The sequence below is a fragment of the Eptatretus burgeri genome, chromosome 5 (genome assembly GCF_056783735.1).
Source record: "Eptatretus burgeri isolate ZD-2024b chromosome 5, Ebu_testis_v1, whole genome shotgun sequence".
In the NCBI taxonomy this organism is placed as follows: domain Eukaryota; kingdom Metazoa; phylum Chordata; class Myxini; order Myxiniformes; family Myxinidae; genus Eptatretus; species Eptatretus burgeri.
The window spans coordinates 77,397,713-77,413,557 of record NC_140965.1 but is presented as its reverse complement, the minus strand read 5'-3'; the positions used below and the strand labels follow the sequence as shown (position 1 = coordinate 77,413,557).

Below are 15,845 nucleotides of genomic sequence, written 5' to 3'. Positions count from 1 at the left end.
TGGACTAACGATGCAGAAAGCAAGAAAATGACCGCATACCAAGACCTGAAGATGGAAGTGAAAATATCCTGGAAGCTAAAGAATGCCAAAATTGTACCAGTGATAGTTGGAGCTATGGGAATGATGACAAAGAACCTCACAGAGATATTAAAAAAAACATCCCTGGGATTATTAATACACATATACTACAGTTGGAAGCTGTCTGGGACTCGGCGATGATCCTGAAGAGAGCCCTTGGCACAAAACTTTGAGAGCAGAAAACGTCACACCTTGGTCAATGAATTGTGAACCCTCACCAAAATGAAGGTGGCTACATTGATCCCATCCTGGGAGGACTCCATTCCACATTCTGAAACCCACATATATAGATATCAATCAACGACATTCATACACATGGAGGTGGATAATTTGATGGTAGGTCTCTGTTTCACCTCCTGATGAAACTCACCCACACTTGGAGATAGCAGGCACCAACAGCAACTTACACACACACACACACACGCACACGCACTCACACTCGCACTCGCACACACACACACACACACACACACACACACACACACACACACACACACACACACACACACACACACACACACACACACACACACACGCACACGCACTCACACTCGCACTCGCACACACACACACACACAACCTGTGGAACGAGCATTTAAAACCCACACTGTATTCCTGGAAAAGGTCTGCCTGCCTGCATGCATGCATACTTGTAAATACAGCGACTTTTGCACTCCACTGATCGGCTCACTCCGAATCTGATTCGTGTACACTGCAGTCCCCTCAATAGAGGGGGGAGCAGGGGGAGGGGTGGAGAAGGAGGGAGGGAAGCTGAAATGAAGGGGGGGAGATATATATATATATATATATATATATATATATATATATATATATATATATATATATATATATATATATATATATATATATATATATATATATATATATATATATATATATTCTGGCTGATGTAACGTCCAGTTTATCGTTAATCCGAGAGACAGCACACACATTAATGAATCACCCTGCCTGTGAAACATCGGGATGACAGTTTATAGCTGGGTCAGGTTTCAAATCCAGGCTACACAGAGTGAGCAAGCATACCTCTCGACTTTCCTGCGGTGATGTGGTGATTCATTACTTCATAACTCAAAACATTTTTTACTCATTGTGATCATATAACTTATTTTGCCTTCCTACCTCTGATATCGAACTGCGGTATCGCCACTGATTGAAGCTTGAAGAACGCACACCGAGTGGCTTCATGAAGCACTCCATGAAACGGATTAAGAAACTTTTGAAAATGAAACATTTAATTCTCATATCTATTTATCTATGTCGAAGTGATGGTTCATATAATGGAAGAACGCACAAAAACGGGAAATGTGAGGTGAAATATAATTTCACATTTTCAGTGAGCCAGCCATCGCCTGTTGCACCGCAGAACACATGGCCAACGCTTGTGAGTGGCCCCTGAACTTTGTTCAAGTCGATTGATATAGTATTCAATGACAGTGCGAACATTGTAGAGTGTTTGCCAAGTGGCTTAAGCACTCCATCGAAACGGCTCTTGAGTAACGGCTCACTTGGCATGCGAAAAACAATCACCGAACCATCATATTAAACATACACCTCCCGGATATGCCTGAAATGTCAATCATGTCCAAATTGGACCAATGTACACTTTTTTTTTAGAAGTCGTAACTTCTTCTGAGTTTGATTCTGGAGCTAAAATTTTGGATTTCAGCTTAGTTTAAGAGATTCTCGAGGTTATCGCATGTGTAGAAATGAAATAAAGCCACAAATGGTGGCATCTCCAGGTGTTTATAAGCATTGCAACGTACCCAGCAATTGGTAGCTATGATGAACAGGCATTTCATGAGTGAGGAAAGTGGGAAAAAAAACTTTATTGTGAAGAAATCGTTGTGGCCTTTTCCAAGGTTATTAGACCCCAGCGAGGTTACCAAGGAAACCCCTGAAGACCCCAAACAGTGAGGTGGCTGAGGATCGCCTGATGAAGGATATAATTAAATAAGGCCATTGATTATCTTCAAAAGGGGTGTTTTAATTAACCCTAACACCAAATGTTCACTCATGCACTTCCTTGGAGTTCCCTTAATATGCAGGCAAAGTTTCAGGTGGATAGGTTCCATGGTTTTGGAGTTATAGAGGACACACACACGCACACATGCACACGTGCGCGCGCACACGCACGCACGCACACACACACACACACACACACACACACACACACACACACACACACACACACACACACATGCACACACACACACACACACTCTGACATTTATTGGTAATATATATGTATGTATTATATATACTAGTGCGGGCCTGTACGTGCGTGGCCGTACGTGCCTGGCTGTACGTGCGTGGCCATACATGCAAAAAAAAACAACTTTCAAACTGCGTGCCAGATACAACAACAACCACACAGGCCGTTCCTTCACTCTTGCGTGCCTGTACGTGCGTGGCCGTACGTGCGTGCCCGTACGTACAAAAACAACAAAAAAAACATTAATTGTGACGTCATAGAACCGTGTCCTGTCATTGGTTGGCAAATAAATGGCCGTAACTTGGGAACCGCTTGTCCGATTAATATCAAACCTTGAAAAGGCACATACTCAGGTCCCCAGCAATATTCCTGGCAAGTTTCAATTAGATCGGACCAGTGGTTGTCGAGAGACGGCGGTCACAGACACACATACAGACACTCACACATATAGACACACACAGAGATTGCTGGAATATATATATATATATATATATATATACATACATACATACATACATACATACATACATACATACATACATACATACATACACACACACACATTATACATTTATACACATATACGAGGTCCGTCGAAAAAGTAATCGGACTGACTTCACAGAAATTTTATTCCAAAAAATATATTGAAATCACAGCTTGTCCCCTTCAAAATAGTTTCCCCCCAGTCTCACACACTTATTCATCCTCTTCTTCCACGCTTCGATGCACCCCCGGAAGGTTTCGTATGGAATCCTCCGGAGGTCCGTTGTCATGGCCCTTTTGATGGCCTCCACATCAGGAAATCGGGTTCCCTTGATCACTCCTTTGAGCTTGGGGAACAGGAAAAAATCACAAGAGGCCAAGTCTGGCGAATACGGGGTTGCTCCAGAGTTGGCACGTTTCTCTCTGCCAGAAACTTACGGATGCTCAGGGCACTGTGAGCAGGGGCATTGTCATGGTGGAGCACCCAGGCGTTGTTCTCCCAAAGATCCCTCCTCTTGTCCCGGACTGATCTCATGAGGCGCCAGAGGTTCTCCTTGTACACGTATTGATTCACTGCTTGACCCTGTGGTAGAAACTCAAAGTGGACGATGCCCTTGATATCAAAAAACTCAATGAGCATCACCTTGACCTTCGATTTCGACATCCTTGCTGTCTTTGGTCTTGGTGATGCCGGACTTTTCCACTGACGACTCTGCCGTTTGGTCTCAGGATTGTATTCAAATATTCACGACTCATCGCCAGTAATGACTCTCCCGAGCAAGTCTGGATCGTCCTCGAGGCGCTCCATAATGTCTTCACAAACAGTGACTATTTGCTGTTTCTGGTCCCCAGACAACAGCTTGGGGACCATCTTTGTGCACACCCTGCGCATTTTGAGATTTTCAGTGATGATGCTCCAGACACTGTCCTTGTTGATGGAAAGTTCCTCAACAATTATCCGCACTGTGAGTCGTCAATTTGCACGCACCATCTGCTTCACACGCTCTATGTCTGCCGTTCTGCTTGTTGAAGGTCTTCCAGACCGTGGATCGTCTTCAACCTCCTCCCGTCCCTCTTTGAACCTCTTGTGCCATTCAAATGCACGTGTAAGTGACATAGTTTCTTCCCCGTAGACTTGCTGCAGCATTGCGATGGATTCGGAAGGTGTTTTGCCAAACTTGGCAAGAAACTTCAGATTAGATTGGCTCTCTGCTCACGACTCATAGCGCGACAACGTGTAAAGCACGACCTGTAAAATAATCACACTATTAGCGGAGTCAACCATCACCAATCATATATATTGCTGGGATGTTGTGAAAGACTGTGACACAACCCGTTCATTCAAGTTGTGTAAGTGGAGCACACAGCAGACTCAGTCCCGTTACTTTTTAGATGGACCTCGTGTGTGTATATATATATATATATATATATATATATATATATAAATATATATATATATATATATATATATATATATATATATATATATATATATATATATATATTGATTTATTTGATTTCAGAATCAGATCTGAGTAAAGGCCCGGTCACACCTTGACGTTTTAGCCAGCGATGGCAACGTGTTAAAATTTATGTAAAACGCTGGCTTACGTTGAACTTTTGATGTTTTTTTTTTAAAGATTCGGACGTATTCATAGCGACTTGGTCTTATGTATAACGCATTGGTAACTACACAGAACGTTTCGTTGTGTTATAGATAACTTATACCAACGAATGCTGAACCTGTTGTCGGCCTACACAACCGATGCCCAATGATAGTCTAACTCAGGCATAGCGCGTTGCACGCATCGCCGACGATGTCGTGACGTAGCCTATTAAAAGGCTGATGCACAACGATTCAAATCATAACTGCCGTAGAAATGGAAGGGTCAAAATCGCGGTCACACCTTGGCGATCTTGCCAGCGTATGCCGACGTAACAAAAAGTGTGTCTAAAACGTTGGGGGCACGTCGAATACGGTATGGGTAAGTTTGGTATGCGCGAGTAGAACGCTAAATACGCTATCATAAGTCGTAGTAAGTAGAGTACGTCAAGAAATTTTGAACATGTTCAAAATTTTACGACGTACTCGGCGTATGACACACGTTCCGCATGCGATGGGGATAAGTTTAACACACGATATGTGGACGCTTATAAGCTACTCATAAGTCGAAACACGTCGCGGTAATGTCTTTTTTACGCGAAACTTATTTCTAACTTATGTTTGACGTGCTTTGAACCAATTCTTTACGTGGTCCCAACACACATCGACGTATGGAGACGTATTCCAATGACGTCTTCCGGTCGACAAAAAAAAAAAAAAATGAATGTGTTTCTAGCTTACAACTGCCATATAAAGACGTGTTCCCAGCGGTTTTGGGAATTGGTATATAAAAATGGTGTTCATAAAAGGGGAACCCAACAGTGTTTTCGAGTTCCTTTTTTGAGTCGATGTCCATGTCAGTAGTATTAGTATTAGTATTAGTATTAGTAGTAGTTTGTTCATGTTGGCAGTAGTAGGTGGGTGTGAGGGGGAGGGTGTGGGTTATGATGGATCGTCCTTGCGTCCGCGTGTCCACGGGTAGGTTCATAGGCTGCGACTCAACGATTTAAATGGCTGCATCTCCACTATTCAAAGTAGACGCTTGCGCTCAACAATTGGATTTTTTTTACACTCAACGACTTTTAAACGGTACCACTCAGCTAGTTTCATTGTTTACAATGAACGATTTAAATTGCTGTCACTCGCCTTTGTTTTTTTTTTGTTTTTTTTTTGACGCTGGGGTTTGGAAATTTGAAGCGTTTCTTCTGAACGTGTTAAAACGCTCAAACTCGACTATTTTAAATAGACGCTGCCGATGGACAATTGGAATCATAGCCAAGCTGGACATCGAAGTGTGAACATCCTCGTCATGCCGAAGAAAAGTTTGAAGAATGCTGCAAATAAGTGTCCTGGCCGTGGCCGTGGACGCTGACGCAAGGACGATCCATTATACCGACGTCTTTCAGCCTATGAGTAACTTAAAAGTAACGTCTGTCGACGTGTGGCAACGATCGCGTAACGTGCCAACAACACGTTAATCATAGGTTAGAAATAAGTTTCGGGTACGCTAAACATTACCTCGGCGTGTCTCAAATTATGATTAACTTACAAGTAGCATGTGTTGACGTCTGTCAACGATCGCAGACCGTGCCTACAACTTGTGGCCAGCGTAGCGGAACGTGTGAGTCATACGCCGGCATACGTCGTGAAATTTCAAGCGTGAAAAAATTTGAGGACAACCGAAAAGTACAACGTTTAAAGCCAACGTACAACGACGTATGGCAACGTACTACGTCGTATGCCAGCGTGCTCTCAGTTATCAAAACTTACCCATAACGTATTCAACGTGTGCCAGCGTTTTATAAAAAAATTCAAAAATCGGCATACGTTGGCTAAAACGTCAAGGTGTGACAGGGCCTTAATACACACAACATCCAGGTCCTCAGACAGTTGTTTCCATCGATGCATGTTCAGAATAAACCCATCCCCTTGTCTGGTGGGATTCTAACTCTTTGATGCATTGGAGAAGGGTAGAGAATAGGTTTCCTTTCTTTCCTATGGGACAACCTTTTCCTCTTTACGACACGTTCACGACGTATGATTTTATGTGAGTTTCCATTTCTGCATGAGCGAAATTCACAATTTGTGTACGCAATAGATAGCTGTTAGCGCAACGGAGACTCATTATATTCCCTTTCCATTAAGACACATTGGCTTGGAAATAGACAATTTATTTACACATTTTATTTTGGTTATCATTTTCACAATCTACTTGCAGGACATTTGAGTCATTAAACACACTGCGGGCTTTTCCTGAACAGTTTATTCTGATGGCCAAACATGGCTATGGTCTTGGATCATTTGCCTCAGGGCTACCTTTTTCCATTGATGTTCGACACCCGCCTTTCTTTCATCAACGTGACATCCACTTTTTTCCATCGACGTTTGACGCCCCGTTCGGCAGCTCTACGGACGCTGGTTGACTCTTGTTCGTGTCGGGCTGAACGGGGAGGTGATGGTTGCCCGTTGACGTTTTGTGAGCACTTCATGTTTACACTCAATTGTTCCGGCAAATGGCTGCTTTCTGGCAATCGTCCAGCACCCTGAACATGGTGTAGTAAGCCAGGCCTGTATTAATTGGGAGTTGCATCTGGTTCGATGGTCAGGATAGAATGATTGCGACAATTGATGGTTGGAGGTCACGTGCAGCGATGCACCCATACGCAAGCTGGATTTAGCCGAAGTCTGCTTGAGGCTCCGCCCATACTGGTCGCCAATAAAAAGGATAGGAGGACCGCCTTCCTTGTGGTTGGTGATAGCTCCTGGTGGCTCCTGACAGTTGCTGATGGCTCCTGATGGTTGGCTACAGCTCCTGACTGCTGGTGACAGCTCCTTACAGCTCCTGACCATTGGTGACAGCTCCTTACAGCTCCTGATGGTTGGTTGCAGCTCCTAACAGCTCCTGACGGTATGGGACAGCAGCAACAATGGTTGGTGACAGTTGGACCGTTCCTGCTGGTTCTGCTGGGGACCTGATTCTTGGCATACCTGGTTCTTGACATACCTGGCTCTTGGCGTTCCTGGTTCCTGGGGGTGACGACGTGACATCGATTGGTTTTCGAACCTATTTACGGGTGGGTGCACGGCGAGGCAGGGCACTGGCAGCGGACCAAGACACGCTCACACATTTTGGGTTATTTTAGTAGACGCACGGCGACTAATGCCTTGGTAAGCCGAGACCGGATTACTTTTTCCCTCTGAATGATCTGCTGGGTACCTATGTCTCATGTTTAATTGTTAAGTAAGGCATCGTGGTCAACATCTGCTCTTTGTCAATATTTCTATAAATGCTTGTTGACTTCTTTATTTTGTTGATTGAACATTTGATTGATTTGAATTCATCCATTTATTCGACACGGAAATAAAAAGTTCTTCAGTTTATTTATTTTTCTTAATAATAAATTCCTTGTTGACGTTTCAACCTCTCCGTGCTTGTCATTTCCTTCCATTGAGTCAGCATTGTCTGAACCTAGATAGACTAGGAGATTATAATTCCCAAACTAATTAACCTGTCATAATCGGCGTGCACCAGATCGAATCAAGATAAGATTGGTGCATCGCCAAGGGTGCGTTCCCCAGTCAGGAGGCTATGTAACCTCTAGTTAAACGGCAAATTAGACGGTGGACACTGGAATTTGTGGTTAATTGATTGGCGTTCGTGGTTGTTAAGCAACCCACCGCACCACTAAGTTAATTGTGAGCGGTGGCCCCAGGTCCGGTTCTTGCGAGGAGAAATGACGATTAACCCACTCATAATACTCAGTACCCATGCCTGTAACAAAATATAAATATATATACTGTATATATAGATGCAACCTGGGCCCATCATATAGAGGAAATTTAAAAACAGATGATTCAAACCAAGCAGCTTGCAGAGTGCTCACTAAGTGGCTTAAGCACTCAAGCAAGCATAACAGAGTGATGAAGGAGTGCATACAGAATGTGGAACAAGAACGTAAACCTTGGAAACCTGTGGTGACTGAATTCCTTCAAAATTACCGGGCAACACCACACATCACTACTGGTGTATCGCCATTCGAGTTGCTCCACAAAAGGGCTGAACATCTTTCCAGTCATCAGTGATTCCGAACCGCTCCTGAACATGAGACACTATCATGAAAAGACAGACAAAAAGCAAGGAGTACACTGCCTCAAGAAGGAGAGCGAAGATTCTTCCATTTCAACAGAGGGATTATGTGCGAGTGTAGAAACCCGTGCATGTGAGGAAAGGGACAACAAAATACACTGATGGTTTGCTGATGTGGGAGAAAATTGGACCAGGCACATACGTACTCAGTGATGGGAAGAAATGGAATGCATTGCACCTGGTTCTCTATCCAGAGACTGCACTAACGCCCGTCACAGAGGGGAATGAAAGAAATGAAACGGTTGCATTTCAATCATTTCTCGGACATGCATTTACCGATGTTGATCAAACTTGCCAAACAGATAATGAATGATGTCTTACATATGCACATTATTCTTCTTCAAGATCAGATGCAAGATGGCGACTGGCGACCACTTTGTTACGTCAACGTTTTCATTCCATGAACAATGTTATAAGGTAGTTAGACTTGAATTAATTGACAACTAGGCCACTTTTCACTCACTTTTGAACACCTATTTTCTTAGAAAATTGCATGGTGACCCTCCAATTTTATTTTATTCTTTGTTTTCATACCTATATCATGAAGCATATTTCATGAAGATTAAATAAAAAATTCTGATTACTCTTTTCAATTTCACCCCAACCACATTTAAGTACTGTTTACAAAAACTTATCAGACAGCATTTTCAACTGAATGATAATTTTCTGTTGTCTAGTTACAGTGCTCAGCATAAATGAATACACCCCCTTTGAAAAGTAAGATTTTAATCAATAGCTCAATGAACACAAGAATAATTTCCAAAATTTTGACAAAATCGAGTTTTGTAGAACATTTGTTTAACTCATAACATGCAAGTAAGGTTAATAATATAACTTAAATTACAAAATCTTCAGTTTTACTAAAATTAGAAGATGCAAAAATGAATACACCCCACAACAAAAACTACTACATCTAGTATTTTGTATGACCTCCATGATTTTGAAGGACAGCACCAAGTCTTCTAGGCATGGAATGAACAAGTTGGCGACATATTGCAATATCTATCTTTTTTCCATTCTTCAAGAACGACCTGCTTTAGAGCCTGGATGCTGGATGGAGAGTGATGCTCAACTTGTCTCTTCAGAATTCCCCATAGGTGCTCGATTGGGTTCAGATCAAGAGATATACTTGGCCACTATTCTTCACTTTGACCCTGTTCTTCTTCAGATATGCAACAGTGGCCTTAGATGAGTGTTTTGGATCATTGTCATGTTGGAAAAGTGCATGACGACCAAGGGCACGGAGTGATGGTAGCATCTTCTCTTTCAATATAGAGCAGTACATCTGTGAATTCATGTTACCGTCAATGAAATGCAGCTCCCTGACACCAGCAGCCCTCATGCAGCCCCACATAAGGACACTGCTACCACCATGTTTCACTGTAGGCACCATGCATTTTTCTTTGTACTCCTCACCTTTGCCACGCCATACAGTTTTGAAGCCATCAGTTCCAAAAACATTTATCTTGGTCTCATCACTCCAGAGTATAGAGTCCCAGTAGTCATCATCTTTTTTAGCATGGGCCCTGGCAAATCCTAGGCAGGCTTTTTGTGCATGGGCTTTAGGAGAGGCTTCCTTCGTGGACGACACCCATGCATGCCATTCCTCTGCAGTGTACGTCGTATTGTGTCACAGGAAACAGTCACCCCAGTTTGGCTTTCTACTTCTTTAGCTCAGTGCAGACAACTTGCATGGTGATTTTCTTCAGCCCTTCTCATCAGAATACGCTCCTGTCGAGGTGTTAACTTCCGTGGATGGCCTGTACGTCTCTGTGAGATGGTTGCAGTTCCATATTTGTTAAATTTTTGTATCACTTTTGCTCCCGTATTCTGACTGATGAGTAAAGCTTTGCTGATCTTCTTGTAGCCTTCACCTTCCTTGTGTAAAGAAATGATTTTCTTTCTCAGGTCTTGTGACATTTCTCTTCCATGTGGTGCCATTGCTGACAGCATGAAATGGGAAGGGGTTTTCTTTGTTAAGTAACACCTTTCTAGTCAACTGTCTGCTGGACACCTGTTTAATGAATAATTAGACTCACCTGTGGTTGAATTATTGTTTATTAGAATTTTGTAGTCTAAAATTTAGCTTTGCTCCTCAGACTTTCATTGGGGTGTCCTCATTTTTTTCAAAATGGTCTTTTATGAATATATTTTTTATGAAAAAGGAAAATTCCTTTTTTGTGTGTGCATATTAATAAATCTTCTTTGCAATCAATGGCCCACATTTGTGGGAGTATTTTGTAGTATAGTATCCCATAGAAAATGTGGATTCTGAAAGGAAACTAAAGGTTTTCTGACAAATCTATCGGGGTGTACTCGTTTATGCTGAGCACTGTATATAATTTATTTTATACATAAATTTTATTAAATGTTTTCCTGTGTGTGTAATTCAGTGTGTCTCCCCCAAAATATATGAACATCCCTTCCATGCGAAATTTGCATTCCCAATTGAAAACATCATACAGGTCACATGACCAACTATCTGACACAATATAACTACGTGTCCCACATCATTAATATTCATGACCGAATAACTCTATCGTACACAACCTTCTATGTCACATGACCACTCAAGTCAGTAGCGCATACACATACATCTTGTAAATATGGGCTAGCCCTATAACTCTTAGACAGCAAAATTATTAAAACCATGGGGGTTATGACATTTTATGTCTTTCTTCTTCTTTTGTGATTTTTTTTTTTTTTTTTTTTTTTGGTTTACCTAATTTAAAAAGTAACTTTGTGTTTTTTCTTTGTTCCAGGTGTTTTCTTGGTTGAACAGTAAAGGGTTTTGTGATTACGCAACTCGCTTGACACAAGACCATCACATTGATGGGGTTGCATTGTTGATGCTTACTGAGTCCGATCTTCGTTCCCCACCACTCTCAATTCAAGTTTTGGGGGACATCAAACATCTCGCCAAAGAAATAGCTAACTTGCACAGGAAACAAAGATACAGAACAGGTGAAATGCTGTGATGTTTCCAAATAAAAGTGAAACACAACCTCAAGATTATATTATTTGCTGAGGATATGTTTTTAAAAATGATTTACTGCAGAATATTTTGAATATACATATCTGTCAGAGTGTCTTGCTGGTGGAGTGCTATATGTTTTATTCTCATGACTGTTTAGAAACATGGTCTGGAGACTATGTTTCTAAGGCTCTAAGCAGATATTGCGATGACTCAGAAGCAGATTTTCAGGAGACAATAGGAGTTTATTCAACAGACATTCATTCAAGCCTTGAGTATCTGTACCGCCATTCCGCATGTAGGCGTACTTATCTCGCAAGTGGTTCCACCGACTTATTACTTCATTATATAAATGCCAACGTGATAAAATCACGATATTCCTTCCTCCTCAGTTTAAAATGTCTCCTGCCATTTGCTTTACCATTTCAAAAATGAAATTTTATAATAAGCAAATCAATATGAAATTATTTCCCAACTGAACAATGTTAAAACAGGAATTAAATATCACTGCAGGTTTACAAATCTGGAAATTACATACAATGCAACTAGCACATGCATACAGCATTCTTCTTGACAATACCTCGATTAAGACATACACACAATGTCAAAAAAGGATAAGCTCTCAAGTTACTTATGGAATTCCTTCCCTTTTCACGGAAAAAAAGAATAGCATATAATGCAAGATGCCGTCATGCTAAGTGGCAATGCACCAATGAAGAGGTTAACAAGCTACAACTGTAAAAGGCAGGGCACCAACACATTGTGTGTCAGATGGGTCGTATATGTGTACAGGTTTTGGTTTACATGAAGAACGCCATAAAGGGACTGTTGTTGGGGCAGTTTGTGATGTATCAGAGAGAGTGTAGTGACGTTGATTGTCGAAAGTCATTCCCAGTGGGGAACTATCAGGAATGGAAGGGTTGGGGAGCATGGCTGAGGAACTTGGGAACTGACCTTGCCAAGTCATCCTGTCTTCGTCCGAAGTGTCAAGGGTACTTAACGGGGGTCTAACCGAGAGATCAAAGGGTTCCGCCCCAGGGAAACCAATTTGCCACGATCAGGTTCTGGGTCCAGCTGGCCTTCTGATAATGGGTAAGCACGTTTTAAGTTCCGAAAGTTTGCAGTTGTAGTATGACTGTACAAAGGAGAAGCAATCCTCCATGTCACGGAATCAAGAACTGCTATGATGTCCTACAGACGAAGCCATCAGTCAGCAAACCTTTTGCTTCATCTGGGATGAAAGACTTGTCTCTTGAGAAACATTACGTCACCAGCAGCATAAGGCTGACCACGTACTTTTGAAATGTGAAGCTGCTTCATCCTATCACACAAGTTGGCCATGTGCTTCTTTACTTGATGAAAAGGTGTTATCAGTTGTTGGTGCAGCTGAAGAGCTGTCTGTGGCCTCTTTGGTGCGAGCCATATAAACCACTGCATCAAGGGACAGTCTATTGGTCAGTATTTTGTGTATGCAGTTGTTGATAAATGTACTGATGCATGGGGATACTTAACGTATTGTTGCGGTTTTCGCGCCCGCCGGCGTGCTGACGGCCACGTAACTCGAATCGCGGCACGTCGCCCACCGGACGGACAATCCAGTCGTGACCCTCTCGGACTAACGCCGGGAACCAGTCACGGGTGGACCTTTCGGTCTCACCGCGATCGAGCCAATCAGCCCCCGCGTGGGATAGGGTTGCTCGCCAAATTCGACCTACCTAAGTACCCACACGGAGGGTAGACCGGGCGATCGCACCTCGCCGCAGGTCGACTTCGGACACGGGCCACTTAAGCGACCCGTTCCGTACTATCGGGATAACCGAGCGGTGTTATTCGTCGACCTCGACGGTTCGATTGATTATCGGGCGTATTCAGCCCACGACCAACCCTTTACGTGAAGCAAGATGAGGATTCAATGGGAGAAATGACGAAGCGAAGCGGGAAACAGTTCAACACAAAGCACATTTATTCGCGACGAACGGAAAGCACACATATTCAATTCCACCAAAAGCACATAGAAAAAACACAATGCAATTTACACAAAAAGCAAATGTAACAATGCAGATCTAATACCGATTACACGAGCACACGGCAACACTTATACAATTCTACTTCACAGACGGTGCCGACAACACATACCCAAAACCAAGGAAAGAATACCCTCAAGGATGAGGCGGGCCTGAGGCCGAGACCGGGTCGGGCCTACCCGTCTGGTGATGAGACGCGGAGCGGCGATGGTGCCTCAACTCCGCGGGCCTCGCGGGCAGTGTCTGGTAGGGGGTGGGAAAGGGGCCCCCTTGGTCGCACTATCTCAGCGCGTGGGGAAACAGGAGGGGGTTGCTGATGCTCGGGGTATAGAGGATTTTTATTGTCCCGCGACGAGCGTCTCCACCTCGGCCAGGTCACGCTGTCGGCCTCCCTGGGGTGCAGCTCCCTGCACGACGCGAGCACCCCCTCGTCTGCCCTCGCCGCCTCTCCACAGCTCCGTCCCCTCCGTTCCGACTCCAACGCACACGACGACCAGCTCCTTCTTGCCAACTCCACCGCCCGCGAAGTCTTGACTCTCTGTTCCCTCTCGACTCTCCTACTCACTGGACTGACGAACACGGTCGCTTTTTATCAGCCCCGTAGCTTCGCCCTCTCATCTTTGACCCCCTCCCTTCGACCTTTCACCTCGCTCCCCATTGGCCCGAGAAAAAGTGGGTGTGAATGCTTTTGATCCATAAATTTGCATATATCGATCGCCCTCCAACGCCCTGGGGCGAGGGCCAGTCGCCCCTCGCTCACCGATTGGACGGCAAAAAGTGGGCGTGTGTCGTTTTTGATCCGTTTTTGAAGCACAAAATCCGTGATTTTGTACACGCTGTTCGGCGCGCGCCCTGCACGAGTCCAACACCGGTACCCACAGGCGGCGCAAGAACGGTGGCGATGCGACGGTTGCGAGGTGTGACGTGAAGGTCGTGGCGGTTGTGGTGAAGCGGCGTTGTGGTTGGTGGTTGATGTTGTGACTGGTGGTGGTAACAATGGCGCTTGGTCCAAATTAAAGATAGTAAAAGAAAAACGGCTATCCTGAAGAGTCGCAGCACGCATAAATGACATGTATTCCCACTAGACAACGGGTTTGGGCCTAACTACACATGTACTTACCGAGAAACCTCACCTAAGGGACCTGAATGGTGGTTTGCGAATTTGGTAACCACAACAGTATTAAACTTGTCTTTCACAACCACTTCCAGTTGCTCAACCATCATGGTAGTATAATGGTGGTGTGCAAAGCACCTCACAGCACATCATTGACATAAACGAGCTGCATATGCCGCATAACTTTCATAACTGCTCTTTGTAGCTCCATGGAATAGAATAGTGTGTGTAAAGCTCTGGAGTGGCCCAATAAAACGACTTTTTAACATTTCAACAATTTATGAATAATTATTCTTTGCAGTTTCTTCCAAAGTTTCCCACTTCGCTCGGGTGTAGCCATCTGATAACAAAGACAACACTTTACCTTTGCACTTGACATATAAGGGCTTGTCTAAGGCTCTGTCAACTTTATTTTAAAACACTTTAAGTGTCATCAGAACTGTTTTCTCCAGTAAATGTTTCAGGATAGTCATTGCCATGTTCTCGTCGGTTGTTTTGGTGTGTCGGACACCACATGTATGTCTACCTTACTGTAGACATACATCTGGTCATTCTGTATACGATCTGAATATTGTTGTCTATTATCTTGATCCTCACGCTGGTTGTGCCTGAAGTCTTGGATTTGGTTTCTCATGGCTTTACATTATTGGTCAAACTGCATGAACCGCAGCAACAGCTGTTGAGATGATGGCTTGTTTTTCATGTTCAACTTCAGCAACTAAGTTCTAAGTTCTGCAATTGCAGCCATTGCTGTTCTAAATCTTCCACACTGGCCATGTGGAAATGTGGATATAATGTCTGTTCTATGAGAAACCAGATGAAATCCAATCCAACCCATTGGGACCATACCCTGCACAGAGCATCGGTGCTGCCGAAGCAGTCTCCTGGGATATCAGGCACAATCCTGGATGGGTCGCCACTGCGATGCAGAATACTCAAATGGCTCAATCATCCTAGCAAGCTGGTACTCATTTTGCCGACCTCGGAAGAATGACAGGCTGAATTAACCTCACCTCGTATTCATTCAACAGCCGAGCAGGATTTGAACTCAGGACCTTCGGATCCCAAGCCCACAACCCTAACCATCAAGCCAACACCAGGCATAGATGAAAGTACATACAATATTGATACAAGTATAGATTACAGCAAAGGTAAAATAGAATGAAAATGTTGCGGCGATAGTCTTTCT

The 15,845-nt window shown here is 43.5% G+C and overlaps 1 protein-coding gene across 1 annotated transcript in view; it reads left to right on the top strand.

Annotated features, from left to right (window-relative positions):
- SAMD8 (sterile alpha motif domain containing 8) overlaps positions 1 to 15,845 on the top strand; it is a 73,343-nt gene that overhangs the window by 21,913 nt on the left and 35,585 nt on the right. The window contains exon 4 of the mRNA XM_085882505.1: positions 11,307 to 11,508. Within this exon, the coding sequence (XP_085738631.1) occupies positions 11,307 to 11,508 (202 nt within the window). The remainder of the gene's footprint in view (positions 1 to 11,306; positions 11,509 to 15,845) is intronic.